Source organism: Pristis pectinata, chromosome 18 (assembly GCF_009764475.1).
Source record: "Pristis pectinata isolate sPriPec2 chromosome 18, sPriPec2.1.pri, whole genome shotgun sequence".
In the NCBI taxonomy this organism is placed as follows: domain Eukaryota; kingdom Metazoa; phylum Chordata; class Chondrichthyes; order Rhinopristiformes; family Pristidae; genus Pristis; species Pristis pectinata.
In genome coordinates, this window is record NC_067422.1 from 39,083,308 (window position 1) to 39,109,589 (window position 26,282).

Below are 26,282 nucleotides of genomic sequence, written 5' to 3' on the forward strand. Positions count from 1 at the left end.
TTATACATATGCTTTGGTTCCTATTCTCAAGTTGACACACTTGCGGACACTGACAATTACGGGAATTTTGAGGACAATTCTTAAGTTGCTTAATGAAGTCGTTCACATTTCAGTTTGTTCCACATGCAATTTGATTTTTGCCTATTAATTTGCTCTTACAGTTTCTGAAGTAGTTTCTAATTATGCTTCACAATATGTAATTTGATTAATATCAGAAAGCTAAATGAGCTTTATAATCAAATTTTTCAACTTTTTTTGGGGGATTGGTTTCTGGAACATTCTCTGCACAATTTGAAGATTCTCAGACTGTTTGTAGCCTAAGTTTTTGCTATAATTATGAATCATTGTCCTGAAGTTTTGAAGCTTTTGTTTCTACTGTGTGCCAGCTTGGGTTTTCATGTCAATGTGGAGCATAAATGAAAATCTAGAAAAATCCAAAAGTATTTCTTCGTATAATATTGCAATTGCACTTAATCAGGAATAAATGAAAGATGCTGGAAATCTGAAATAAAAACAATGCTGGAAACACTCAATAGGTCAGGCAGCATCTGTAGAGATTGATTGCCATTAAAGATTTGCATTTGTTTAGCAACTTCATTGGGTTCACATGGTAGATGAGGATAACAGGTTGGGATTAGTGGGACATGTGGTTGGAGGTGTCTAGTTTTTAATGGGAGAAATCTTCCCCCATAGCAACTGGGAGGTGAAAAAGTACAGAAATTGGGCAGGTGTGTAGTCAAGTGCAGATTTTAACCTTAAACTGGATGAGCAGACTAGTGTACTTCTGGATTACGTTCAGGCTGGTTATCTATAATAGGTAATGAGCCAATTTTAATTAAGAGTTCAACAATGGAGCCAACATTGTGTAATGGCTTATCCTATACCTGAATAGCTTAAGGGAGGAAATACAAACCTAAGATTCTACATTTGGATAAGGTTAACTTCCATACAGTGAAACATTGACTGGCTCAGTTGACTATGGGTGGTCTCCTAATGGCTAAGTTAATAGCAGAATATAGTCATAACAGAATTTACTATAACCAGTTTGTTACACTAACGCCCAAGAAATCTACTTGCTAAAGTGGTCAGGAGCCTCAAAAAAAAATCTATGCAAAAAGGCACAGCTGGCACAGATTCTGTTGAGAAGAGTAGCAATGGATGACAAAAGGAGAAGCAAACATTCCAGAGAAACTAAAATCTCAATTTTCACTATTTGAATGGTAAGCAACATCAAAAAGCTGGTGATGTAGTAAACAAAGCAAGGAGATGATGGGTGCATTGGTAGTTAAAATGGAGGAAGAGGAGAGCATTCAGAATATGAGAAAACCGGCATTGAACTGGAGTCAAAATCACCAAAATTATATAATAAGTGCTGGCGTTGAAGAATGTTGCATGTCCAAGGCCAGATAGTTTCCATTCTGGTAGACGAGAATTTGAAGATGCTTTCGCTATCGTAAGGTTCCCTCATAATGAAGAATCCCCTTGTACTGGAAAATTGCACCAGGCCATCGGATATTTTAAGACTAGAGGGGAACTAAGGAATTAGACCAATTACGTTGGTTGGCTTTTTAAAGTAAGGACACTGAGAAGAATACACTGGTTAGAGAAGGCCAACATTTAATTGTATGAAAGTCATGGAAGGAGGTATATCCATGGACACTATTTCTATGGAATTCCACAGAATTGGAAGTTGTAACTTGTAGGATTGATGGAAAAATTATTGATTTATGTAGGAGATGGTAAAGAAATTTTAGGTACCCAAGCTGTTATACTTGTATACAAAATGCCCAACCAATACCAAATTGCACAAACTAGTGTATGGTAAGAATCTTTGAGGCAAACCTTTCATTGTATTTTGAAGTAACTCAGAATAAAAAGACTTTTTTTCCCCCAATTTGTCCAGTGACCTAAAGATGGGTAATATAAGCAGTTTAGATGGAAGTGTCAAGTTACCATGGGATGTAAATAGATGGAGTTAATGGGCAAAGGGATGAAGGGATTTCAACATGGGCCAAAGAGAAGCTATCCAGTTTGGGCATTAAAAGCATAATGCACAAAATATGAATGTTATGACCAGGTACAGAAAATATGAGGGTAATGGGACACTGACCTTTGCATCTAGAAGACAGGTTGGGATTCTACAGCTATATGACCATAGTTGGAGTACTCCCAAGCAGTCTTGGTTATCAAAACTGGAAGAATATATCACAACTTTACAAAGATATATTGGCCTTGGGTTTCAAGTTTTACTCTTTTGGGATCTGTCTGTTCTCAAGGCTGGCATTAATTGGCCTGGAGGTGGTAGTGAGTTGCTACCTTCAACTACTACAGTCCTTGTGTTGAATGTATTCCCATAATATTGGGTAGGGAGTTCCAGGATTTGGACATGGCAACTATAAAAGAACACTATTCTGAGATACCCTCCCCATGTTATACACCATGGTATGCATATGTTGGTGTTCCCATGCACTTGAAGCCCTTCTCCTTAGTGGTGGTGGTTGTGGGTTTGGATGGTACTGTCAGAGTAGTCTGGGTGAGTAACAGTAGTACATTCTGTAGATGGTACATACTGTAGCCACTGTGCACTGGTGGGGAGAATGTTTAGGGCTACTGATGGGTGCCAGTCAGGTGGGTTGCTTTGTCCTGGATGGTACTGAGCAGTCTGAGAGTAGTTGGGGCTGCTGTCATCCAAGTGGAGAATATTCATCACACTCTTTTGTTGCATCTGGCAAATAGTGGAAAGGATTTGGGGTATAAGGCAGTGAGTCACTCACTACAGAATACTGGACCTGCGATCTGTTTCTGTAACCATGGAATTTCTGTAGCTGATCCATTTTGAGTTCCAGTCTACAATAACCCCTCAGAATATTGATGGGGGACTTGGCACTGATAATGTTGCAGAATGTCAAGGAGAGGTGGTTAAATGCTGTCTTGTTGAAATGGTCATTTCACTGCATGTCACTTGCTACATATTGGTATTGGTTTATTATTGTCACTTGTACTGAGGTACAGTGAAAAGCTTGTCTTACAAACCAATCGTACAGGTCAATTCATTACACAGTGCAGTTACATTGAGTTAGTACAAAGTGCATTGATGTAGTACAGTAACAACAGTAACAGTACAGAGTAAAGTGTCACAGCTACAGAGAGTGCAGTGCAATAAGTGCAAGATCACAACAAGGTAGGTCGTGAGGTCATTGTCCATCTCATTGTATAAGGGAAACAGTTCAATAGTCTTATCACAGTGGGGTAGAAGCTGTCCCTAAGTCTGGTGGTACGTGCCCTCGGGCACCTGTATCTTCTACTCGATGGAAGAGGAGAGAGGAGAGAATGTCCCCGGGTGGGTGGGGTCTTTGATTATGCTGGCTGCTACACCAAGACAACGAGAGGTAAAGACAGAATACAAGGAGGGAAGGCTGGTGTCCATGATGTGCTGGACTGTGTCCACAACTCTGCAGCTTCTTGCGGTCCTGGGCAGAGCAGTTGCTGTACCAAGCTGTGATACCTCCAGATAGGATGCCTTTCTATGGTGCATCGGTAAAAGTTGGTGAGAGTCAAAGGGGACAAACCAAATTTCTTTAGCCTCCTGAGGAAGTAGAGGTGCTGGTGAGCTTTCTTGGCTGTGGCATCTATGTGATTTGACCAGGACAGGCTGTTGGTGATGTTCACACCCAGGAACTTGAAGCTGTCAACCCTCTTGACCTCAGCACCATTGATGTAGACAGGTGCATGAACACTGCCCCCTTTCCTGAAGTCAATGACCAGCTCTTTTGTTGACAGTGAGGGAAGGGTTGTTGTCATGACACCATTCCACTAAGCTCTCTATCTCCTTCCTGTACTCTGACTCATCGCTGTTGGAGATACGGCCTACAACGGTGGTATCATCTGCAAACTTGTAGATGGATTTAGAGGAGCAGAATCTGGTCATACAGTCGTGAGTGTATAGGGAGTAGAGGGCTGAGGATGCAGCTTTGTGGGGCATCAGTGTTGAGAATAATCGTGCCGGAGGTATTGCTGCCTATCCTCACTGATTGCGGTCTGTTTGTTAGAAAGTCAAGGATCCAGTTACAGAGGGAGGTGTTGAGTCCCAGGTCTTGGAGTTTGGTGACAAGCTTGCTTGGAATTATTGTATTGAAGGCAGAGCTGTAGTCAATAAACAATAGTCTAACTTGGGTGTCTTTACTGTCCAGATGCTCCAGAGCTGAGTGTAGGGCCAGGGAGATGGTATCCGCCGATAGGTGAATTGCAATGGGTCCAGGTTGTCTGGTAGGCTAGAGTTGATGCGTGCCATGACCAACCTCTCAAAGCACTTCATGATGGTGGATGTCAGAGCCACTGGTCGGTAGTCATTGAGGCATGTTACCTTTTCTTTGGTACTGGGATGATAGTGGTTTTCTTAAAACAGGAGTGAACCTGAGATTGAAGCAGGGAGAGGTTGAATATGTCCGCAAATATTTCTGCCAGTATTTGATACGTCTGATACTTCTGATACATATCAGCCCTTCCTGAATGTGGGCAATCTAAACCCACGAAGTGGGAGCACACGGAGATTTATGTGAATGAAATTGAAATTTCAAGGATTAAAATAAGACCAAGATCATCTCAACAAGCCCTGTAGCCCTTACAATTTGGTTTGAATTGAGGTTTGACAAGCTACTAATTAGGAAGTCTAAAACTGGGGCATTGTCCAAAAATTAAGACCAGACCTTTTGGGAATGAAGGGAAGGAACCGCCTCTACACAGCATGGTGGAAGTAATGAACCCTTCCACAATGTGCAAGATGAAAATATTAATTTTAAGTCTGACTTTTTTTTCCCCTCCATTAGCTATTTTTTGCAAGAGAGGTGAAAAAAGCAGTTAAGTGAAGTTAAAAAAGCAGTTAAATGATGAAATGGGGCTTAAAGAACTAATAGCCAATTGTGTTGTCCCCATGCAACTGCAGCCCATCCTGAAATGGCATGTTTGAATAGAAAGGTTTTCGGGAGAGATCAGTAGGAGGGAACCAGGCATCCAGAAAACCCAGTAACTAAGTGAAGTAGATAGGACTGTAATGAGTTGTTCTCTATATTCAGATGTCATGTGGAAGAAGCACTGTTTGAACTGTGCTTTGTAAACATGGAGGTTAATTATTGCCAACTGAATACCAGCCAACTGTGTGATATTTTTTTTAGTTGGACACAGCGTTACAAAGGACTTGATGTTGGAGGCTCTGCAGTTAGGCAGAGTATGCTTTAGCTGAGAGTACCCTGTCACCAGAAGCTAGAAGAAGGGTAAGAGCTGGCATCTGTTCAAACTGTGAACTAACATTTGTATCATCTTTTGTGCAGGAGCTGCTCACTTGGCTGTTGTGCTGAAGCTGCTTTGCCACCACTGAGCAAGAGCAATGAAGAGATTCCGAAGACATGGGAATGAGTTGCATAGAGAACGGATCAAGCAGGACCTATTCCAGTTTAATAAGGTGCGTGAATTTGCTCATTTCTCCAGAACATGCTGATATTGTTGAGTGTCAATCATGGAATCAGCTTTAAAAAAAAACAATGCTGGAGGCATTCAGCAGGTCAGGACAGGAACAGTGGGGAATGAAATGAGTCAACATTTCAGGTCAGTGATCCTTCATCAGAACTGGAGAAGTAAGATGAGTGTGTTGAGGGGAAGGGGTGGAAAGAACAGAAGGAATGTCTGTGTTGGGGCTCAGACCAAAAATTGTCAAGGTAAGAATTATTTTAAGAATCAGTAGTTGAAACGAAGGTCAAACCACATCCTTAAAAGAGGAGGGCGTCTATTAAACTTAATATGAGGTCCTGTGGGTTGTAACATGCCTAGTCAGAAGTTGAGATGCTGTTCTTCAAGCTTGTTCGAGGCATCATTAAAACAATACAGGAGACAGAGGTCACAGATAAGTGGGAAGGAGAATTAGTGATAGGTGACTCGCTTTAATTTGCTGTATGACTCTCCTAACTTCTGATAATATCTAAAAGTAAAGCTCTGATGGAAATGTGAAATAAAAACACATGCTGGAAATACTCGGAAGGCTAGGCAAAATCCATAGAATGCTGTGTATTTTCAGTTTTTATTTGTCTTGAATACATTCAGCAACTGAGCCTGCACAGCACTCAGGTAGAGAATTCCAAAAATCTGTAATCATCTGGGTGAGGAAATTTCTTCTTGTTTCAATGGCCAATCAGTCCTTCATTTTGAAATCACGACTGCTGGTTCTCGGCATTATTTAGGGGAAACATTAACTTGCATCTCCCCTGTTGCACCCCATAAGAATTTAAGGTGTTTCAATGAGAGAATTTCTCATTCTTCTAAACTCGGAGTATAGCCCAGTCAATCTCCCATCGCGTGACACGTCTGCCATCCCAGTAGTCATTCTGGTGAACCTTTTGCACTCCCTCTATTGCAAATATTTCCTTCCCTGGGTAGGAAGACCAGAGCTATCCATACCTTCCAGATGTTATCTCACCAGAATCTTGTGCAATTGGAACAAGATGTCTCTAATCTTGCATTTGAATCCTCTTGCAATAAAGGCCAACATACAGTTCGCCTTCCAAACTGCCTGTTGAACCTGCATTTTCAGTGATTTCATGTACAAGGACTCTCCAGTCCTCTGAACACCTTTTAAGTTGAAAGATTTGAAAAATGTTGCTGTTTTAGCCAACCACTATCAAAGTGGTTGATCTTGCACTTTTCAATATACTGCAACTGTCCTCGCCCATTCAGTTAGTCTGTCTGTATTTCCTGCCACCTGCCACCACCACCCCCCGCTGCCCCCACAGTCTCTCTGTACCTTCCTCACAGTCCACACTGCCACCAATTTGGTATCATTAGCAAACCTGATCCAACTCCATTCAAATTATTGATTATAGTTTGAAGCACAGTCTCTGCCTCCCAACTTGAGAATGACCTTTCTATTCCTACTACAGCAGAAAAAAACAAATTGCTGGAGGAACCTAGAACAGTATAGCACAGGAGCAAGCCCTTTGGCCCACGATGTCTGTGCTGAGCATGTTGCCAAATTAAACTAATTCTTTCTGCCTGCATGTGGTCTGTATCTCTCTCCTACCGCAGGCCCCCCCCCCCCCCACCCCCAACCCCCACCTGCATATTTGTCTATTTACAAGCCTCTTGAATGCCACTGTCGTATCTGCTTCCATTACCACCCTTGGCAGCATGTTCCAAGCACCCACCACTCTGTTCTGAAAACAAAACTTGCCCTGCACATCCTGGAGGTTGAGCAGCAATCTGTGTGTGGGGAGGGAAGGGATTGTCAATGTTTCAGTGGAGACCTTGATCCAGGACCATTCCATCTTGTGTCTGCTCTCTATTCCAGTTGTTTTCTGCTATTAATCAATCCTTGATCCATGCTGGTACATTACACCGTGTTGGAGTACCCTTAGATGTTTAATAATTTGTTCTTTGGCAGAATTAAAGCTTTTGGGAAGCCCCAAATACACCACCTCCACTGGTTACCCCCTTGTTCTGCTAATTTGTAAACTCAAATAACTAAGAGATAGGGTGACACCAGATGTTTGACACAGCAGAGTGAAACCCTTTGTTCTACAGAGCCCTCCCCTCCCTCTGGTACTGAAATTAACTTGTTTTCTCTTTTCTTCCACCCCCCCCCCCCACCCCCCAAAGTACTGGTAAATGGTCTAGGACCTGAAACATTGACTCTGTTTCTCTTTCCACACCACCTTGTGTTTCCAGCACTTTGTCTTTTTTTAGCTCAGACATGGAATGATTGGTGATTGTACAAATGTCCAATCCATTAATAATTCTTCAGAAATTGCAGCAGTCCACACCTACATGCGGCAGGGCCAAATCCCCAAGTCCTAAGTAACATTAGTGTGACAGGTGCCAGGCAATGACCATCTCCAATAAGAGTTCTTCCTCTTACCCTTGGCATTCAAGGGCACTAGTGTTGCCAAGTTCCCCTACCACCAAAATATCCTAGGGTGGTCATTGACCAGAAACTTAGCTGGCTACAAGTCCATCTCCAATGCACAAGTCAGGAGTGTGATGGAATAGTCTCCACTTGCCCGAATGAGTAGGGCTGTAGGAACACTTAAAAAGCACAGCATCATCCAGGACAAAGCAAAGTCAATGACAATAAACTTGTGTACAAGTACATGTGTGCACAGGTGCAACGTAAAACTTAGTTGCAACAGCATCACAGGCACATAAACGTATAAGCAGCATTTGCAAGAAAAACATAAATTATACACCATTTTTACAAGAAAGAACATAATCAGAACAGAAGTTCATTTTAGTGCAAAGTGGTCATAGTGTTGCTAAACTCTAGTGAATTAAGGTTTTGCCAGTTGGTTCAAGAAAATGGTTGAAGGGAAGTAGCTGTTCTTGAACCTGGTGGTGTGGGACTTCAGGCTTCTGTACTTCCTACCTATTAGCAGCTGCACGAAGATGGTATGGCCCTAATGGTGGGGATCTTTGGATGTTGCCACCTTGAGGCAGCACCTCCTGTAGATATTACCGATTTGTGGGGAGGGATGTGCCAGTGCTATATTGGGCTGAGTCCATTACTCTCTGCAGCTTCTTGTGTTCCTGAGCATTTGAATTGCTGTACCAAACTGTGATGCAACCAGTGAAGACACTTTCAACGGTACATCTGTAGAAGTTTGGAGTGTTCGGTGACAAGCCTAACCTCCTAAAGAGGTAAAAATGCTGGCACACTTTCCTTGTGATTGCAGGGCCCAATCAATCTGTGTGATTGAAGCCCCATCCACATCCCTAAATGTTCATGACTGTGAGCTCTACCATTGAGAAGGACAAGTTGAAAGGCTCATGGACGAATCACTACCTGCAGATTCTTAAACTTGCATACCATCTTGCCTTAACATTTCAATTATTATGGCATAGGAGAGCCTATTGTCATTGTACTTTGATTGTTCCTAATAGAGCATTCCTATTTCCCAATGGTTTCCACAGCTCCACAATTATTCTCTTGTAATCTGTCCAATACCCTTGTCCAAGCACCTACAATTGGGAACAGATCTGGGTGTACGTGAGCAAAAGATGCTTGTGGCTGAGTACGTTGTGAAAGTGATCAACAAAGTGTACAAGATCATAAAAGAGATCCATTGTGTGTTTTGCAGAAAGCGTTAAATCTGTTCTCCTGTTCCTTGAACCCTCTGTTATTGGGAGCAGCTTCTCTCAAGCTATCCATGTAAATTACATTGTATAGTCCCTCCTCTCAACTAAATCTCTCAATCTTCCTCCTTCCAAAGAAAAGGAAACTGGTTTCTCCATCTGAACTGACAGCTGATATCTCTCATCTCTTGAACCACTCGTAAATCTTTGCACCCTTCGCTGCCTCCCTAAAGTTCGGGAGCACGTGGCCTGCCCACTGTTTTCTACAAGTTAAACATAACATGTCTGTATCTGTGCTCTCTGGATCCATATGCTTTCTTGATCATTTTCTCAATGGACCCTGCCACTTAAAGGATTTTTGCACATACAGTGGCATGCAAAAGTTTGGGCATCTCAGGTCAAAATTTCTGTTACTGTGAGTAGCTAAGCGAGTAAAAGATGACCTGATTTCCACAAGGCATCAAGTTAAAGATGACACATTTCTTTAATATTTTAAGCAAGATTACTTTTTTATTTCCATCTTTTACAGTTTCAAAATAACAAGAGGAAAAGGGCCCGAAGCAAAAGTTTGGGCACCCTGCATGGTCAGTACTTAGTAACACCCCCTTTGGCAAGTATCACAGCTTGTAAACACTTTCTGTAGCCAGCTAGGTGTCTTTCAATTCTTGTTTGGGGGATTTTTGCCCATTCTTCCTTGCAAAAGGCTTCTAGATCTGTGAGATTCTTGGGCCGTCTTGCATGCACTGCTCTTTTGAAGTCTATCCACAGATTTTCGATGATGTTTAGGTCAGGGGACTGTGAGGGCCATGGCAAAACCTTCAGCTTGTGCCTCTTGAGGTTGTCCATTGTGGATTTAGAGGAGTCTAGGATTGTTATCCTGTTGAAGAAGCCATCCTCTTTACATCTTCAGTTTTTTGTTTAAAAAAAACAGACAGTGTGATGTTTGCTTCCAGAATTTGCGGGTATTTACTTGAATTCATTCTTCCCTCTACCAGTGAAATGTTCCCCGTGCCACTGGCTGCAACACAAGCCCAAAGTATGATCGATCCACCCCCGTGCTTAACAGTTAGAGAGGTGTTCTTTTCATGAAATTCTGCACCTTTTTCTCCAAACTTTCCTGCATCCTCACCACAAAATTCAGCGTCAGAAGTTTGCAAAGGAACATCTAAACAAGCCTGATGCATTTTGGAAACCTGTGAACTGATGAGGTTAAAATAGCAATGAGCAAAGGTAGGTTTGGAGAAAAAAAGGTGCAGAATTTCATGAAAAGAACACCGCTCCAACTGTTAAGCACGGGGGTGGATCGATCATGCTTTGGGCTTGTGTTGCAGCCAGTGGCACGGGGAACATTTCACTGGTAGAGGGAAGAATGAATTCAAATACCAGCAAATTCTGGAAGCAAACATCACACCGTCTGTAATTAAAAAAAAAGCTGAAGATGAAGAGGATGGCTTCTACAACAGGATAACGATCCTAGACTCCTCTAAATCCACAATGGACTACCTCAAGAGGCACAAGCTGAAGGTTTTGCCATGACCCTCACAGTCCCCCCACCTAAACACCATCAAAAATCTGTGGATAGACCTCAAAAAAGCAGTGCATGCAAGACGGCCCAAGAATCTCTCAGAACTAGAAGCCTTTTGCAAGGAAGAATGGGCAAAAATCCCCCAAACAAGAATTGAAAGACTCTTAGCTGGCTACAGAAAGCGTTTACAAGCTGTGATACTTGCCAAAGGGGGTATTACTAAGTACTGACCATGCAGGGTGCCCAAACTTTTGCTTTGGGCACTTTTCCTTTTTTGTTATTTTGAAACTGTAAAAGATGGAAATAAAACAGTAATCTTAAAATATTAAAGAAATGTGTCATCTTTAACTTTATGCCTTTTGGAATCAGGTCATCTTTTATTTGCCTAGCCATTCACAGTAACAGAAATTTTGACCAGGGGTGCCCAAACTTTTGCATGCCACTGTATACATGCAGATCTCTGTTCCTGCATTCTGTGACATCCACTATCTTTTTTCTTCCAAAGCCCATCACTTATTAAATTTCACCTGCCACTTGTCTGCCCATTTAGCCAGCCTGTCTATGTCATCTTGCAGTCTATTATTATCCTCCTTGATGCTTACCTCATTTCTAAACATGTGGATAATATATGGACTTTTTATTCTTTTACATCCATTTCTAAGTTACTAATGTCGGAAAAAAAAGCCACTAATTCTAGTGATGGTCCCTGAGGAACATCACGATCTGTCATATTAGAGTCTGCAAAAGGACTATTTACCACAACTCTGCTATCTGCCTTTAACCTAGTTTCATGTCTCTTGTGGTATGGGCCCCAATCTTGCTAAGTATTCTAGTGTGTGCATTCTGAAAATCCAGGTGGATGATAACTGCTGCAATCCTTACATCTCCCTCCTCTGTTATCTCATCAAAGTATTTTCTCTGAACCATTACCATCTCCCAGTGCATTGACACCATTTTGTCTTCAGTAGCTGCTTCTGCTGTCCAATTTTGGTAAGATTGATTTTATTTTTCCCTTTAACCATCATGTGTTGGTTCTACTTTATCAACTCCAATTTCTCCAAAGTGCCTGTTAATGTTTTCCCTGATTATGGCAAACCCTTCTGCAAACTCCACCTCCTGCAACTTCATGGGATGCATTCTATTTGGATTAGGTAACCTGTTTACTTGAAGCATAACTAGCATTTCTGGTGCCTCCCTGTCAATTTTCACTTTATCCACTATCTCTGTTCACTGCCACCTGTGCCCATGTATTCTAAACTTGGTCTGCTCCCACCTTCTGATTTGTCTGCAACTATCTTCCTCTATGAGTCACAGCAAGTTCTGTATCTTGTACGGGCTTCTTGATCATGCCACCCTCATTTAAGTTTAAATCACTGATCCATAGAAAGAACAAGTGACCTGGTACTGAGCCTTGTGCAACCATGCAGGAAGGAAGCTTTCAACAATAACACCCGTTAACCAGTAGAGTCATACTTGTACATAACTGAAACAGGCCCTCCGTGCCGACCAAAATACCTACCTGAGCTAGTACTATTTGCCCACTGTTTGGCCTAGATCCCTCTAAACCTTTCCTATCCATGAATCTGTCCAATGTCTTTTAAACATTGTAATTGTACCTGTCTCTACCACTTCATCTGGCAGCTTGTTCCATATAGCTACTACCGTCTGTGGGGAAAACTTGCCTCTTGGATCCCCATTAAATCTTTCCCCTCTCACCTTAAACCTATGCCCTCTGGTGCGGTTTGTAAGGAGTTCCATGATTTTTCACGTGGTGCCAATGAGACAGTGATGTATTTTCAGATCAGCACAGTGTGAAGCTCTGAAGGGAAGGTGCAGGCAGTGCTGGTTTAATGTGGCTGCTGCCCTCCACCTTTTTCAAGCAGTGGTGGTATGAGTTTGTGCGGTGTTACAGCATTGACTGGTTACTGCAGTGGATATTGTGGATGTTGTGAAAGTGGAGGTACCAATAGTGTTTTATTTTTGGTATTCTGGGCGCTATTGCGCTTCACTCACCCAGGCACACGCAGTATTCCATCACACGTGGAGAGCTGGAAGGCAAGTCACTCCCTGTTTGATACCCAGCCTCTGATCCTGTAGTTGGTTTTCATGTGGCCAGTCCAGTTAAGTTTCTGATCAGCATTTGTTCCAATTGGTCTGAGAGGCAGCAGAGACCAGGTGGGTTGAATGTGTGGCGGGGACAGTTCCTTTCCTCTTGATGTCCCGTGTCTAAGTGTCATGTTTGCTGCATTCAGGTTTAGTATTTGTGTTAAAAAGAGATGCTTTTATTAATTTTAAAGATGAGCAGGGTAAGCTGTGGGGAAGGAGCAGATATGTGGGATTAAATCGGTTCTATCCAACAGCCAGCACTTGACATGGAGCTGAATCATTCTGTATTGTAATTAAATGACAATTATTAATAAGCAACTAATAGAAATGGTTAATACGAAACATGAACTACTAACCTAGTAAAGGTTGTGCCACACTCCACTGTCAGCTGTAGCCTGTCCTCCGTGCTCTCCTCCCTGCCCAGAGGATGCTCGTAGCTATGGCTGCCCAGTCCATTCAGTGTCATCCTGGGATATCATTTGCCCTTGCTTCATTGTCGTAGTCGTACAGCATGGAAGTAGGCCATTCAGCCCACCACATCGAGGCTAACCAGTGGGCACCCATATTCCAGCACTTAGTCCATAGGCTTTATACCTAAGCGGTTCAAGTGCTTGTCTAGACACTTAAATGTTGTCAGCAACCCTACAAACCACTCTCTAGGTGAGACAGGTCACCTTTTATCTTGCCTCTTACCCTAAATTTTTGTCCTCTAGTTTTATCTAACTCTGTTATGGGGAAGTGTTTCCTGCAGTCTAACCTATCAATGCCCCTCAATTTTATATACCTCAATTATGTCCCTTTTCTTCTCCAGGGAAAGCAGACCTAGCCTCTCCAATCCCTCATAACTGAAATGCTCCATCCTAGGCAATGTCCTGACGAATCTACTCTGCACCCCCTTCAGTACTATTGCATTTTTCCTTTGGTGTGACCAGAACTGCACGCAATATTCCACCTGCAGTCTGGTCAGTGTTTATAAAGTTGAAGCATAAGCTCCCTGCTCTTGTATTCAGTGCCCCAAGTAATGAAGGCCAGTATCCCATATGCTGCCTTAACCATGTTATCTACCTGCGCTGCCACCCTTGAGGATCTTTGGGCTTGTATGCCAAGGTGCCTCTGTCCCTCAGTATTCCCTAGGACCTTGCCATTCATGTTGTAAATCCTCGCCTCATTAGTGCTCCCAAAATGCATCACCTCACATTTATCTGGGTTAAACTCCATCTGCCATTTTTCAACCCATTTCATCAACACCTCGATATTACCCTGTAGCATAAAACTACCCTCCACACTGTCAACAACCCCATCAATCTTTGTGTCATCTGAAAACTTGTCATGCCTGCCACATCCACATCCGAACCATTCACATATTACAGACAGCAAGGGTCCAGCACTGATCTCTGTGGAACACCACTAATTACCAATCGCAAAAACAGCCATCCACTATCACTCTCTGTCTCCTATTGCCAAAGCAATTTTAGATCAAATTAACCAACTTGCTCTGGATCCCAAGGGCCCTAGTCTTTTGAACCAGTCTCTTGTGGGACCTTTTCAAAAGCCTTACTGAAGGCCTCATTGATTCTCTGTTACCTCCTGGAAAAATTCAGTCAGATTGATCAGACTGGATCTGCCCTTGACAAAGACGTGCTGGCTGTCTGATTAGTCCCTTCCTTTTCAAGTGATCATTAATCCTTTCCCTCAGAACTTTTTCCTGTAACTTCCCTACCATTGACATTAGGCTCACGGGTCTGTAAATACCAGGCTTTTCCCTGCTGTCCTCCTGAAAGGGGGGGTCACGTTGGCCTTCTCCAGTCATCTTCAGCATCACTTCTGGCCAGTGAAGATTTAAAAATCTCAGTCAGAGTCCCACCAAACTCTCTTCCCTTGTCTTCCATAGCAGCCTGGGACTCCCAAAATGCATCACCTCACATTTATCTGGGTTAAACTCCATCTGCCATTTTTCAACCTATTTCATCAACACCTCGATATTACCCTGTAGCATAAAACTACCCTCCACACTGTCAACAACCCCATCAATCTTTGTGTCATCTGAAAACTTGTCATGCCTGCCACATCCACATCCGAACCCTGGGGACTTGTCCACCTTTAAGCCTGCTAAGGCATCAGGTACCTTTTATTTATGGAGACTTCACCTAGAATTTCACCTTCCCCCTTCGCTGAATCTTCCAACTACAAAGTCCACTTCCTTTGAGATCCTAGAACACCCTACCTACAACATCGAAGTACCTTCACCAGGGGCCTGCAACCGTTCAGCAAGCGTTCACTATCTCCTGCTTAACTGATTTGGTTGTGTGTAGATAGAACCTATTGGCAGACTGCTAAATTCTAAGAATTATCTAAGCCACTACCAATGTCATTGCACTGTCCGGCATATGTCACTGGATAGCAGTTGAGGATAGTGATTCCTCTTCAGCCACTGCATGTGGTATGTAATCATGTTCCAACTCTTGCACCTAATGAGAACAGACCTGGAGACCATAAGATGACTATAAGCTCAAAATAGATGGTCTGTTCACATTTTCTTGTATCAGAATCAGGTTTATTATCACTGACTTAATGACGTGAAATTTGTTATTTTGCGGCAGCAGTACAGTGCAAAGACAAAAAAATTACAATAAATTACAAAATAAGTAGTGCAAAAAAGAAAGGAATAATGAAGTAGTGATCATGGACCATTCAGAAATCTGATGAAGGGGAAGAACCTGTTCCTGAATCGTTGAGTGTAGGTCTTCAGGCTCCTGTACCTCCTCCCTGATGTTAGTAATGAAGAGAGGGCATGTCCTGAATGGTGAGGGTCCTTAGTGATGGATGCTGCTGCCTTAAAGCACTGCCTCTTGAAGATGCCCTCTGGTGGGGAGGGTTGTGCCCATAATGGAGCTGGCTGAGTCCATAACCCTCTGCAGCCTCTTGCAATCCTGTGCATTGGAGCCTCCATACCAGGCTGTGATGCAACAAGTCAGAATGCTCTCCACTGTACATCTGTAGAAATCTGCAAGAGTCTTTGGGGGCCATTTGGACCATTGAATTTATACCAGCTCATAATATCCCCATCTGTCCCTGTTCCCTCTGTTATGAGAGGGAAATTCCCCTTTGATTCTCCTGCCACTCTTCTACACTAAGGGTTATTTACACTGACCAATTAACCTGCCATCCCACACAACTTTGGGATGTAGGAGGAACCCAGAGCACCCAGGGGAAAATCCATGTGGTCAAAGGGTGAACATGCAGACTTGATAGACTTCAGATGCTGTCTGTATTGAATGAAGGATGCTGGAGCTGTGTGGCAGCAGTTCCAAGTGCCATGCCACTGTGCTGCCCAAGAATCTTCTGCAAATTTTACTTAGAACAATGACTTTCTTTAGTTTGTACTTGAAAAATGAAACAAAATGTACTCTTATTGTCACAGAATTTGTGTAGACTCTGTAGCTATGTGCAAGAGCCTATTTATAGACCTCAAGTTCCATCAAACAGTCATGGAATGCAGATCATCTGTCTTGTCAGTGGTTAAGAGATGAATGTTGACCAGGCTATTGGGAGGGCTTCCTGTTCAAGTTGTACCATAGGAGCCTTTAAAGATAAATGTACTGGAAGTATTCATGAGGCCACACAGCAACTTTAAAAGGAAAAATAGACAGAGTTGGTTGTCCCTTGATCTTGCTTTGGGATTTATTGTGAGGGAGGCCAAGTGCAGAGATCAGAATGTGATGGAAACTTGAGGTAAACCAGAGAGTCACATATTGGATGTTCCCTTTGGAACGCTGGGAGAGGAGGAGAGGGAAAAATGGAAATGATGAAGAATAATCTGTTAAATGTGAAGCAAGTGGGGTGGAAAAAATAAGTGTGACAAACTGAAATCCCACTGAGTGGAGCAGAGCTCAAGCATGCAGTCCTGCAGGGGAAGTGACAGAATGGAGAATGAAATATTCTATTGAACGAAGTTGCATTCAAATTCCACCACGGTATTTGAAAATAAGCAAAAAACACACTGCTGGAAGAACTCAGCAGGTCAGGCAGAATCTCTGGAGGCAAAGGGATGGATGATGTTTCGAGTCAAGACCCAGCATCAGGTCTGGAAGTGTAGAAGAAAGAGAGCCACTATAGAGAGGTGAGAGGGAGGGGTGAGGAAGAAACTGGTAGGTGATAAGTGGAACTGGATGTGGGGGGGATGATGGTCAGATGGAGCCAGTAGGGTAGGGAAAGGGGATAGCAAAGGTAAACCATGGGAGAAGAAACCCAAGTGGAGAGGTATGTTGGTGATGGGCGGATGGAACCAGATGGGGTAGGGTAAGGAGTCTAAATAACAAGTGGGGTGGGGTAGAGAATCTGGGTGGACTGGTGGAAGTGGGAAAGGAACAGAAATGGTGTGGGTTACCTGAAATGACTAACTTGAAAATATAACATAACATTTTATGGGAAATATTAACCACTAAACTCTTAAGTCCTGCGGAGAATACCCCAAAGCCTGTCCACCATCTACAAGGCTCGGGTCCTGAGTGTGATGGAACACTCTCCACTTCCCTTGAGTATGAGTGCAGCTTCAACAACACCTGGAGCTTGACTTCATACAGGACATAGCAGCCTGCTTGATAGGCACCCCATCCACAACCATTCACTCACTCCACCACCAATGCATAGTAGCAGCAGTTTGTACCATCTACAGGATGCATACAGCAACTCACCAAGACTCCTTCGACAGCACATTTCAAACCTATCACCTCTACTAGCTAGAAGGACAAGGGCAACAAAAGCATGGGGAACACCTCCCTCTGGAAGTTGCCCTCCAAGCCACACACCATCCTGACTTGGAAATGTATCGCCGTTCCTTTACTGTCACTGGGTCAAAATCCTAGAACTCCCTACCTAACAGCATTGTGGACATACCCACACCTCAAGGACTGCAACAGATCAAGAAGGCAGATCACTACCACCTTCTCGAGGGCAACAAGGGATGGGCAATTAAATGCTGGCTCAGCCTGTGAAGCCCACATCCCTTCAATTAATATTTTAAAAAAATACTGATATAAAAATGAGAGATCTGCTGGTGATCCATCCTATTAACTGCCAACATAGTGGTGACTTATTTCCTTACCCAAGGGGCAGTCTTGTAATGTTGTACTTGCATGAAGGTTACACTTTAATAGTGTGACACTTCTGTCCTGCTGTATATGGGCAGGATGGCTGGGTCTAAACTGGCCTCTAATTTTGAGAGGTTTGGTGCAGTCGCTGGATGGAGTCACTCACTGGAGTTACTCCATGCACTCTCTTCCTTTGGAAGACTTCACCTCTTTGGGGTTGCATGATTACTCTCATAAATTACATTGACCAATTTCAATGATTTCCACTTAAAAAAACTTTTATGTTTTGCCTGATACAATAAGACCAAAACACTTGAAATACAAACAACTTGAAGGATGTGTTCTTTCAAGCTTTTAGTTGAAATGTACTTTCATCTGTTCTTGATCATTTTCATTTTTGGAATGATTTCTTAACCTAATTAGTTTATTTTGGCATTCAAAGTCATTTAAGAAATCGAGACTGGCCAAGTTACATTTTGTACATTAAGGGAAAAAAACTTAAATAATTTAATATTTTGCTACAAGAGCTAGATAAGATAATTTACTTAAAACAAAAACTGCTATTTGTTGTTTGATTTAAAAGGACAAGCAAGGAAAGGTGGTAGCTGTGTTCTGAAGGCTGGCGGAGAACAATGCATAGGGTTAAAGCAGTAGCTGAATTCCCTGCAAGTGGCTTTCTGAGAACCTGGCAAATGTACCTGTAGACTTGTCTGTGGCATCCTCAGCCGGGTGCAGGGCACTGGAAATCTGTTGAAATGCAGGACACTAGAATAGTGAGAATAATCAGCCCAATAAGGCAGTGGTATCTGTTGAATGCCAGTAACCTATTGCACAAAGAGCAATGTTGTGTCTGGTCATGTTGGAATCCTGCATTTTGGAATGTATACAGGAAACAAGAGTTAGAACGAAGAAGATAATCCCATTTGTAAAGTCTTGACAGGAAATTATAATGGTGAGGGAACTTCCAAAAAAGTGTTATTTAACAATTACACAGTTACAGCACACTATTAGTAAAGCAACAACATGACCTGAGACCAGATCTGACAGATGGCTGGCTTGCTGGTTAACTGCTTTTTCTGTTGTCTTGGAAGTAACTGGAATGTTGAGGCAATGATGGTGTTGCATCCACTTCAGAGCACCTTTTCTCACTCTACCCTTTAACTGGGATTTGGGTTTCCTTGTCATTTTCACATTATTTGGGCCGTAGTTCATGTTTTACAGCCTGTAGCCACAATAAAAGAAACGCGTCCTTGACAGATGTTGTCTAAACAAACTGTTTGTTACTGCCAGCTTACAATTCCTTCAGTTTAGGTAACTCATTTTAGCTTTATTTTCCTGTTCTTATGAACTTTCTGATTGGGTTACACTTGGATTCATTTACCCTTTCTCCTCTTGAGCATTTGTGATTTTAGGGGAAGAAGTGGGTGGTGGTTTGGTCAGGTGTCATGATATCTCTTGTGAATAATGGCTATTTATTTTCCATACTGTTGTCATTTAAAGATCTTTTACCTTTTAATGACTTGAGCCCAAGGCTCATGGTATTCTGGAAGCAAATTTAACCAGCATTTTACCCATGACATCATATCCCATTTTAAGAGTGCTGTGCCTTGCATTTGTATTCCCACAATTTTGATGATTTGCAACAATATTTATTACCTCATTCAATCAGGTAATAGGTACTAATTATGTCTCTTTTGAGGTACAAAAAACAAGTTGGGCCTATACTCACTGGAATTGAGAGTCATACAGCACTAAAACAAGCCTATGGCCCTCTGTATCCATGCTAGTGGTCAATAACCCATCAAATACTAAGTCCATTTTCCAGCACTAGGTCTGTAGCCTCTCTGCCTTGGCAATTCAAGGGTTTAGCTAGATACTACTAGTGAGAATACCTACCTCCAATACTTGCTGAGGAAGTGAGTTCCAGATTCCAAGCAACCTTTGGGTGAGAAACTTGTTCCTCAGATCCCCTCTACATCTTTCCTCCTTGCCCTAAGCCCACATCCTCTAGTTTTTGACTCCATTGTTATTGGGAAAAGTTTTCTATCCATCTGTCTGCCTGGTGTGGAGGCTCCAATGCACAGGATCACGAGAGGCTGCAGAGAGTTGTAGATTCAGCCAGCTCCATCACAGCCACAACTCTCCCTACCATCGAGGACGTCTTCAGGAGGTGGTGCCTGAAGAAGGCGGCATCCATCGTTAAGGACCCTCATCATCCGGGCCATTCCCTTTTCCCGTTATTACTATCGGGGAGGAGGTACAGGAGCCTGAAGACCCATGCTCAACGATTTAGGAACAGCTTTTTCCCCTCTGCCATCAGATTTCTGAACAGTCCTTGAATGCTACCTCGTTATTCCTTTTTTGCACTAATTTATTTTTGTAATTTATAGATTTTTATGTATTTGCACTGTACTGCTGCCGCAAAACAACAAACGTTGCATCATGTGTCAGTGGTAATGCATCTGATTCTGATACTTGTGCTGGCTGCCATCTTTAGGGAACATAATACTTGTCTGCTGAGGTGCCTCTGTTCCTCAACACGCCATAGGGCCCTATATTCATTTGTATAGGTCTTTCAAAGTTCATCCCCACCTCATTCTTATCAAGGTTAATCATGATTAATTTAATTATTTAAGAATGAGAGGTAATCTTATTGAAACAGGATTGTGACAGGGCTGTCAGAATTCAGATAAACAAGATTTATCTAAATTTGCTTGTAGACTTGAGTGGCACACTCACTGGGGTACATGACATTGATACTTAAGTCCTGACGTTGATATTTCTTTCCCCTTGTGGGAATCTAGAACTAAGGGGCATAGTTGCAAAGACATCTTCATTTTAAAAAGAATGAGGAAGAAGTTGAGGGTTTTAGAATACCCACCACCCCCCCCCCCAAGCATTTTGGAGATTAAATCATTGAATAATTCAAGGGCAGGCTTTTGAATGGCAGGAGTCCCACAGATCTTCAGTAAAGTGGAGTTAAGTCTTGTGTTAAATTTGCAGCAAACGTATTGAGTGGTAGAGCAGACTCTGGGTGTTGTACATCCTTTCCTTTGCTTTATTTATTTGAAGGGCCTGTTTCTATGCTATATAACTCTTATTTAACTTTGTAGCTAGTATCAAGGGTCAATAACAATTATGAATCAGAATCAGGTTTATTATCACTGACGTGCGTCGTAAAATGTGTTGTTTTGCAGCAGCAGTACAGTGCAGGAGGTAAAGACATTAAAAACTGCTGTAAGTTACAAAACTAAATAATGCAAAAGCGGAATAATGAGGTAGTGTTCAAGGACCATTCAGAAATCTGATGGCGGAGGGGGAAGGACTGTTCCTGAAACGTTGAGTGTGTCTCTTGAGGCTCCTGTACCACCTCCCTAATGGTAATAACATGAAGAGGGCATGTCCCGGGTGGTGAGGGTCCGTAATGATGGATGCTGCCTTCTTGAGGCACCGCCTCTTGGAAAAGAGGAAGTAACTTGGCCTTAAACCAATGCAAGTAACATTGCTCAGATTTCAAAATTTAAGGTACACTTTTTACAATTGCAAAAATGCACAATATTTTAAATTGGTTAGTAGCCTTGTATGACAATATATCTGTGTTGACATCTTTGAGATGTACACAGCTGTTTCTTATCTAAGCTATAAATGGGATAAGACATGCTTGGGTTGTAACCCACATGTCATACAACCTTCCAGGTTCTCAAAACTTCCCTTCCTTGTTTTTTTTTGAGCCGTTAATACATGATGTTTCTTTCTCTCCAACAGACTGTGGAGCATGGGTTTCCGCACCAGCCCAGTGCATTGGCTTATAGTCCTGTTCTCCAGCTCATGGCCATTGGAAGCCGATCGGGAGCCTTCAAGATGTATCTTTTTTTCATGTGAGATTTGAAACCAAGTACTTTTGTATTTGGTTACTAATCAAATGTAGGGATAAGTTACTCGCAAACTGGACTGCAACAAGTTGGTGATCTTTATCATGGCCACTTTGATTCATCTGTACTTGTACTCGCTACACTATGTTCTGTAAAATGGAGCAACAAAATGAAAACCCTGGATTCTTCGAATACTACGTAAAAGAGCAAGTGAATTTCAATTGACTCTCGCTGCAGGGGAATAGCCACATTTCTAGATGCATAGTTCATATTAATTTTACGCCAGGTTTAAAAGAGAAGATAAATCACATGCTCCTTAATGGTAGATCAGAGTGGAATGTCACCACTTTTTTTTAAACTCCATTGTTAATCTGTCTCCAACCTGTTGGAAGGACTGTGCACTACCTCCAGCAATGTGTTCCTGCTCTGGAAGTCAGTGTTGGAGAGAATTGGAATTTTAAAAGCAGAGATGTGTTAGTGCACAGAATTCCTGACAAAAAACAAAAGAAACCAAAATGTTTTTAAAAGGGGAGCAAATAAAGTTTGCATGTGGTTTGAAATCAACTTGTGCCAGCAGTATGAATAGCACAGAGCTTCATCTTAACTGGGATCAAACCATGTATGGCCTCTTTAAAAAGCAAGTGTTAAGTTTGTGCTGATATTCTATGGGCTTCCTAAATTCCAGCATCTGCAGTCTCTTGTGCCTCCATTGTGTTTCCAAATATTTTATGACTCTATTCAGCTGTTCTTTGAGTTAGCCATTTCCCTTGTAGTGTTCTCACTACCTGAATACAAAATATAGATTTTTTTTATTGTGTGGAGAAAAAGGAGTTTGCAAATAGCTGAGTCAGCACAGGTATGAAGGGCTAAGTGGTTGCTCCTGTGCTCTGTGAATCTGACTGGGGCTGTGGTGCGGACAAGCAATCCGCTTTGTGCTTGTGCTTTGGGCAAATTTTCCTTTGCATTGCTGTGTCTAAATGCACCCACAGCAGGAGTCACTACCACTTCTGAGCAATAGGTGTATTTAATACCTTGAACCATTTAGATCTGTAACTGCATCATTGAAAAAGATATGACAAAATGGAATGGGGATTTATTGGCAGCAGTCATGTTATTAAATGTGTTGCTATTGTTTTAAATTTCATCTCTGCATTTGGGAGTCATTGTTGTGTGTCCCTAACTGCTCTTGGTGGTGAGTAGCCACCTTGTGCCACTGTAGCCTGGTGAAAGTATTCCTGGGGAGGGAAGTACAAGATCTTGACCAGCAATGATAAAAGAACAATGACGCTTCCAAGTTGGGAGTGCACATGACTTGGGAAACTAGGTGCTGGTGACTATCCCAGCATTGGTCTTGTCTTCTTGTCTTGGTGGTAGGTACCATGGATTTTGGGGATGCCGTCAAAAAACTGGGTTAAGTTGATGCTGTGGATCTTGTGAATGGTACACCAGTATTTAAGGTGGTAGGTGGACTGCCTGTTAAGCAGGCTGCATTGTACTGGATGGTGTCATCTACAATGCTGCTAAATAGCACTTGCCAATGACCTGCTCACTGTTCCTGGTTTCTGCCAGGATCACTCTGCTCCAGGCCTCCTCCTTTGCAATTAAGTACCTTGTCATCTTTTGACCAAGGTTGGAAGATGATAGTGATTATCATTCACTCAAAGGCAATATTAAGGAATCCTGGTAAAATGAATCAATTGTCATCAAGGGGAAAGCACTCCAATGGCTGGAATCGTACTTGGCGCTAAAAGAGTATTCTGATTTTTGGTTAGTCATCCCAGCCCAGGGATCACCATAGAAGTTCCTCAGGGCCAGGTCCTAGGCCCAGCCATCTCCAACTGCTTTATCAATGACAGACCTTGTGTGGAAGGTTAGATGTTTGCTGCTGACTGCACAATGTTTGTTCCTATTTCCAATTGAATGAAACAGTCCATACCTGCATGTGGCACTTTAAATATGTCTCGTTTCACCGCAAGTGAACTATAGCTGTAGTCTACACTGGTGTTGCTCACTGAGGCCACTCCAGCAGCAGCGTGGTCTAAACTTGCAACTTGGCACCGAGAAGGACAAAGGCAGCTGGCTGATATCATCTACAGTATCTCCACCAAATCGCACACTGTTCTGACTTGTTCAATCCTGTACCTCCTAAAACTGCTTCTGAAATTGATGTCTCCCTGTAAAATTGTGACTTGGGAAATGTTTCTGAACTAATAATAAAAGTTGACTACTTAGATTTCAGCACACATTTTTAAACTGATTAGTCCTTAACCTGAGGCTGCAGCTATGGAGCACCAGAGGTGGAGATCATGGGCTTGCATGAGGAGAATGCAGCAGTTACCCAGATTCACTTCCTACCAGAACAGGTAATGGCTCCTTCCTCCTTGCTTTTCATTTATTTGTTTTCTTTCTCTTCCTCACTTCCCTGCCTTGCTTTCCCTCTTTTTTTTTTCCTCCCTGCTCTCCTCTTCCCTCCACTTTCTGCTATCTGTTCCTCTTCCCTTGATTTTTTTTTACTGCCCACCACTCCCTCCATATCTGGGATAGTTAAACGGCAAGGGTGTTAGTGTAGTCTAAAAAAGTTGGTGATAATTTAATTAAACAAAAAATCAGGTAGGGGAAGTGTAACAGGGAATAAGAGAACCATTACTAAAATGGCAGTGATGGTCTGAAATGTGTGGTCAAATGGCCAAGCATCTATTGATGTGGAATATCTTTGTTGCAGGGTCAGTTGGTGACACTCCTGGATGACAATAGCTTGCACTTGTGGAAGCTGAAGAAAAGCTTGGATGGACTGAGCATCCTGAAGGAGGAGTCTCACTTCGATCTAAGAGGGCAGCCTGGGTAAGGGTTTAAAGTGGCTAGGTTTGAGTTGGGGTGTGCTCGGGTGGTTATGGGGGAGAGTTGGCAACGGGTCAGGTGAGAGAAGAGAATCTTCTTGACTGGGACTGGACAGCAAGTCATTGTCAGTTATAGTGGGTCATAGAGTTACACAGCAGGACCCAGGCCCTTCGGCCCAACTTGTCCATGCTGACCATGGTGCCTTCCTGAGCTAGTCCCATCTATCTAAACCTTTCCTATCAATGTACCTGTCTAGATATCTTTTAAACATTGTACTTGTACCTGCCTCTACCACTTCCTCTAGCAGCTAACATACCACCAGCCTCTCTGTGGAAAAACTTGCTCCTCGGGTCTCCTTTAAATCTTTTCCCTCACCATAAATCTATGCCTTCTGGTGTTGGACACCCCTACACTGGGGCGAAAAAGACCATGACCACCACCTTGCCTATGCTCCTCATGATTTTATAAACCTCTAAAGTCACCCCTCTGCCTCCTTCACTCCCTAGAAGAACAGTCCCAGCCTATCCAGTCTCTCCTTAACTCTAGTTTCGTGGGGAGAACTCTGCGTAGCATGAGGTCATGGTGGATTGGGGCAGTGTAGTGGGTGTGGTTTCATGGTCCTTTCCTGGGGATTGTGTACCAAGGTTTTCTTCACTTTGAACCTCTGCTGGATAATGAAAGATGTTGTAAAGGGTTCAGAATGTTACAACCTAGTGAAATAAATACAACTATTGCTGTAGTGCCTGTGTCTTGATTATTGAGTCCTACAAATGGGGTCAGTTATCAAACTCTGCTCTGAGTGTGTAGTTGATCTTGCTTTAAGACCCAGAGTCCATTTGGTTGTCAGGAGCAGAAGCCCGTAATATTTGTATCAAAATACTTTGAAGGTCAACAAATGTCCTAACAAGATCATTTTCCATTCCTCTTATTAGTTATGCAACAAAAAAATGCTGCTAGAGGCTGCAGAATGCTGGCTGAGAGAACTGGTGTGCATTGTTTAAAGGTGACTTGTATCCACACCAGGCAGTAGTACTGGTTTTTGTCAGTCTTGCTTTCTAAATCAGCTAGAACTATCTGACCTAATTTCCTGTTTACAGTGCTCCTCCAAGTGTCACTACAATAACCGTGGTCCTGCCTCATTCGTCTGGTGATGTGATATTTCTGGGAACAGAAGGTGGCTGTGTGTTTGTGGTGGAACAACCGTCGTTCAGAGAGCAGGAGGAGAGAACAATCACCCAGGAAGCTGTTCTACAGAAGTAAGCGTTTGCTCCTCAGCATGCTTCAAACCAAGCCTGGTGCTCCCGTCTGCTTATCTGTCACTGGTTGTAACCTAATGAACTTCTACAGAGATGGTATGGAGTGGAAGTTGTTAATCACTGCCCTCATCAATTAATTGCCACTCATTTATTTCTGGTTTAAATAAATGAGCGGCAATAAACTGATGAAGGAAGTTGGTGATGACGTTTTGGTGTCAGTGTACGTCTTGTAAAGTTTGATGTGATGTAATTAAAACTTTTCCACTGTCCACTTTTCTGCCCAGTCTACTGGTTCTCAATTTTCTAGTCTCATGCTTTCCCCCAGCTACCAAATCTGTCAAAATTTCTCTTCCTTTTGATCTTTCGGTCTCCTGTTTCTATCCACCCCTGTCTGTTCCTCATCTCCGTCACAGCCTTTGTTTGTGGCAGTCAACATGTTTAACCATTTATCACCAAACCTGGCTGGACCACTCAGGCCTAAAAT

At 42.6% G+C, this 26,282-nt stretch overlaps 1 protein-coding gene across 4 annotated transcripts in view; it reads left to right on the top strand.

The window, feature by feature from the left end:
• Positions 1 to 26,282, top strand: part of llgl2 (LLGL scribble cell polarity complex component 2) — a 107,289-nt gene that overhangs the window by 44,966 nt on the left and 36,041 nt on the right. For all 4 annotated transcript variants that reach the window (XM_052033277.1, XM_052033278.1, XM_052033280.1 and 1 more), the window contains exons 2-6: positions 5,328 to 5,458; positions 21,598 to 21,695; positions 23,986 to 24,067; positions 24,427 to 24,545; positions 25,640 to 25,798. In XM_052033277.1, coding sequence (XP_051889237.1) covers positions 5,384 to 5,458; positions 21,598 to 21,695; positions 23,986 to 24,067; positions 24,427 to 24,545; positions 25,640 to 25,798 — 533 coding nt within the window. In that variant the 5' untranslated portion in view covers positions 5,328 to 5,383. The remainder of the gene's footprint in view (positions 1 to 5,327; positions 5,459 to 21,597; positions 21,696 to 23,985; positions 24,068 to 24,426; positions 24,546 to 25,639; positions 25,799 to 26,282) is intronic.